Source organism: Zingiber officinale, chromosome 2B (assembly GCF_018446385.1).
Source record: "Zingiber officinale cultivar Zhangliang chromosome 2B, Zo_v1.1, whole genome shotgun sequence".
In the NCBI taxonomy this organism is placed as follows: Eukaryota; Viridiplantae; Streptophyta; class Magnoliopsida; order Zingiberales; family Zingiberaceae; genus Zingiber; species Zingiber officinale.
Window position 1 is genome coordinate 79364100 of NC_055989.1, and position 4656 is coordinate 79368755.

At 40.7% G+C, this 4656-nt stretch overlaps 1 protein-coding gene across 1 annotated transcript; it reads right to left on the reverse strand.

Moving 5' to 3' along the window:
• Window positions 1-1298: 1298 nt before the first annotated feature.
• LOC122045975 (transcription factor MYB17-like) lies at window positions 1299-3234 on the reverse strand. Its single transcript, XM_042606438.1, has 3 exons — window positions 2635-3234; window positions 2410-2539; window positions 1299-2142 (listed from the first exon to the last, which is right to left on the reverse strand). Exons 1-3 carry the CDS (start codon window positions 2765-2767, stop codon window positions 1563-1565), a joined length of 843 nt encoding a protein of 280 aa, XP_042462372.1. The 5' UTR covers window positions 2768-3234; the 3' UTR covers window positions 1299-1562.
• Window positions 3235-4656: the final 1422 nt, after the last annotated feature.

Sequence of the window (4656 nt, forward strand, 5' to 3'; positions counted from 1 at the left end):
CTATGCGCGAGGTCATGTTGCAATGATGAGGCACTAACAAAAAAAAAAAATAACAACAACAACATTCCATTTGTAGTGTAGATGCCATCAACTAATAAATTTAAACAACGTGCATCGAAAATACAAATACATGCTCATAATAAGAGTATCTCCAATGTAACTTTTTAAAAAAGTTTGTAAAATTAAAAAAAAACTTAATAAAAAAGTTCTAATGAGTGTGAAGATAAGTTTTGAAATTTCTAGTTCAAGAGTAGGTTTGAAAAATAATTTTTTAAACTTACTTTTTCCTTTGGAAGATGAAGCTATTAATTATTAAAAAATAATATTACATGTTTGACATTTTAAAATTATTAAATATTTTATTTAATAGTTAAATTATACATCTTTCTTTTAAAAAATAAATATATTTAATAAGTTAAAAAAATACAAATGACTATAATTAAATTAAAATTTATAAGTTAATTAAATATTAAATAAAAATTGTAAATTAAATTAAATTAAAAATCATAAATTCATTAATTTATTAATTTAAAATTACAAATAAATTAAATTAAAGATGAGAATTAATTAAAATATTAAGTAAAAATTATATAGAGATATTAAAAAATAATGAATAAAGATACATGATTTGTAATGTAATATTCATAAAAAAGTTATATAGAGATTTTTTTATTATGGAGAAAATAGTAAATTTTTTTCACTTTTTTGTGATATTAATATAACATATTAAAAACTAAAAACAAATTTATAGAAAAATTAAACTATTAGAGATGTCCTAATACCTTTTAACAAGCTACATATCCTGAGAATACTAAATCAACACTTGATTTTGGTTGTCTATTTTCCTTCATCCATGCATTGAATGGCACACAAGTACACGCAACATTCTCTGTTAATGCAACCTAAATGAATCAATTGCATTAGTTGCATCATGCATGGATGTTTAAATTCTTGAATGTTGCAGCACAAGCTCAAATCAGTGTTTGTGTGAAAGAAGAGGCTTTTCTGTCCTTCAAGTAAACAGAAGAGATTTTGGAGGTCTAAGAGGTAGTTTTTTGAGGAGGATACGAAATGATCGGATGATGGGCGTGGTGGCGACGTGACCCTGTGGCTGCTTTGAATGCTTCTACTGCTGCTGTCGTCCCACTGCAATTCATAAATGCTCAAATCATGCCATTAACTGAGCTCCACCATCCATTACTGTACTCTTGACCTTTGACTATCCTGTCTTCCTATGTGAATGAATTTTGGGGGTTTTTTCGTTTGTTTTTGGATTTATTGGGAGTGACTAATGGCTGTGAATGATGTATGAATTCAGTGGAAAGATATTACTTCAAATATTGACAAGTGCATTTCAAGAGGTGAACAAAATCAGGATCGATTGGAAGAAACCAGCCTCCAATCTCCGTTTTTGATGCCAAAAGTGTCATCTTTTTCGAGCATCACAAAATCTGAGATCGCGATCGGTCGAGGAACGTAAAATCTCCCACTAAAACGGGAAGAGACTGATATTTCTTTTGCTTTTGGGGGGATTTTGATGTCGTTTATGGAGAATCTACTAGTCATTTGAAGGCGGAGTCGAAGCAGGAATCGTTGAGGTCGGCGGCGAAGAGGGTGGAGAGCTGGCCGTGGAGAATTCCCAAGTCGTCGCCGGCGAAGTCGAGGTAGAGCTGGTACGCCTCGTCGGAGAGCTCCTCGGCCGCCACATCGTTCGAGCCCGACGAGTCGACGTCCATCCCCGCCGCGGCTGGCGGCGGCCCGAACGTCACGCAGCTCTTGCTCTCCGCCTCCTCCGGCGGGCGACGCTGCCGGAAGGCGGCCCCGACGTCGGAGTTCCAAATGCGGAGGAAGAAGTCCTCGGGCCGGGAGGAGGATGCCAGCCCCGCGTCGGCAGCGGAGACAGGGGAGGAGGAGACGGCGGCGGCACTGGCGGAGAAGAGGAGCGACTCGCGCGAGAGGCGCGCTTCGGCTTCCAGCCTGGCGCTCTCCCACTGAGCCATGTGGCTGCCGCCGCCGGCAGCGACGACGGCGGGGAGATGCTGGTGGCGGTTGAGGAGGAGCCGCTTCTTGAGGTGGGTGTTCCAGTAGTTCTTCACCTCGTTGTCCGTCCGCCCAGCCAACTGCGCTGCGATCGCCGACCACCTGCTCATCGAAACTCTCATTAGCAGAAATAAAAATCGCAAAAATCCAGGTCAACAGGAAGACGCCATTAATCGAGATGTTACAACAAGACCGCAGTTAATTCGCGAATCGAATCCAATCCAATCCGATAAACCCAAAAAAAGAAGACAAAATGAAGCCGAGAGAGTCCCAATTCCAAGCGCCATGGCCTTTAATGCGGTTCCGTACTCGGCATCAGTTCATCACTGTGGAAGGAGGAAGAAGAAGGGAGAAAAACGAAATGCATACTTGTTGCCGAGGATGGCGTGAAGTTGGATGATGGATTTGTCTTCCTCGACTGTGAAGGGGCCGCGCTTGATGTCCGGCCGCAAGTAGTTCGCCCACCGCAGCCTGCAGCTCTTCCCGCACCGAAGCAGGCCTGCCATTACTCAATCCAGCGAAGCTAAAAATCGCGACTTTTTTTACCGATTCGTCATCAAAATTTGATCTTTGGGGAGGAGGATGTTAGGTAACCTGCGAGCTTAGGAAGAGATCGCCAGCTGCCATGGCCGTTGGCCTTTATGTAGTTGACCAAAATCTGGTCTTCCTCCGGCGTCCACGGGCCCTTCTTCAGCCCCTGGTTGTCGCAGCATGGAGTTCTTCCCATTCCCTGCTCTGTTCTCTTCTTCCCTTCAAATACAAACAGCAAAGAAGAAGAGGAGGATGATAGATATTATGAGCTGCTGTGAATTTTCGAGCAATAAATGAGCGGGATATTATGAGTCTGGAGGCAGGAAGCAGACCACAAGAGGAGGGAGGAGGAGGCAAACACGGAAAAAGAAATGGAAGAGAAGACAGGAGAAAAAGGATCCAGCAGGACTGCTCCATGGCATTGAATTGTGGTCGCGTGGAGAGAGGAGAGGAGAGGAGGGGAGAGTTAATGCCGGGCAATCAAATAGGAGGGGAGGCGAGGCGACTGCTGCACAGTTGCTGATCAGTGATGAGATGGAGAGTTGAAGAAGAAGAGTAAATGCGAGGTCTCTGCATTCGACATCGAAGCTCTGGGTCAAGTGTCTATATGTTTGATTCTGTGTCAGTTTGAGAGAAGCCAACAAATTATATACTTCTTTGATAAACTTATCAATTAATTCGGGGTGACGATTTGTACACCTTTGTATCCATCCATACGATGGAACCGCAGCCTGAGAGTTAGCTTGACTGCGAGACTGGCCATTGCTTCATCCAGAAGTTGCTCAATTGCAGATGCTTTGAAACGGAAGGATTTGCCAATTCAATCGCAAGATGATCAAATCACAGACTCCAATTGAACCATCCAAATCATCGGGTGGATCTTGTTAACCTAGTTTTTAAGCAAGAAGTTATATAATGTTAGCCTACACGTTTATTTGGTGCAGGTGATTCTCACAACTCCGAGCATCCGGGTGCACTTCCGGACACGTCTGATTCAATTTTAAGAATCGGGATGTCTGAGAGTGCAACCGGACATCCGAAACTATGAGAGTCGTATAGAAATGTGCACCAAACAGAATTGCAGGCTAACATTTTATACATATATAACTTTGGAAAAAAAATTCTGATATTATCGTAACAAAAGATAATTATATTCATATCAAATATCTCTCATCGTCTATCTTTAAATTATACGAAGGGAGATAAATAGAGAGTTTAAAATTCTGGCACTAGTACATGCTACAAAATGTCCATGCAGCTGAAACTTAGAGATATCTTTTTATCAAATTTTGATAGGTGCGAGAGAGATTCATGGTAACGAAATTTTAACTAACTTAAAGAATCGAATGCTACTAATAGTATACATCCATACGTTTTTATGTCATTAAATAGAGTATTAAAGACATGGAGTATTTAATTTGGTCAATAGTCAATTCAATCCGACAAGCTTGCTTAGCCAGTTTATTATGTCTAACCTCTCCCATTAAGCTCAAACGCTTGTTCGGATCAAATACTGCAGTTTATTATGTATTGAAGAAATAATATGGGATGCAAGCAAAAGCATATGATTGCAGTGAGCATTTACCCCCCAAAAAATGTCAATTATATAATTGATGTTTACCTAAAAGTGCTACATGACTCTCGAGCAAGCTCTGGCGGTTCTCTCTTATTGACAAGGAGCTTCGCAAGCATACCTGATCCTATTTGAAAACGAAAATTGGGGATGTAGTTAGAAATTTGACGAAGCGAAGATTTCTCCGTAACCTTATAACATAAAAGCGTTAGTACCAAGTCGGGAAGGAGCTCTTGGTATTAGTCTTCCAACACAAGTCAGTCTCCGATGGTCGAAAATGATGAAGAAAAGAAATGTAACTAGAGCGTGTGTATAATGAAATTGCATGTATCTCCATCTGTAAATGAGAATCTCCTTTTATAGAGTCACTATGGTGTTCGTACACACATCTTAAAACGTGAGCACATTTTCCTAGGTTTCTTAGGAAAGAACAAGTCAAAAGTGTCCCCGATACCATTCTTGAAGCAACCATACAACTCCTTGACGTGACAGCTTAAAAACTTCTAAAGTAC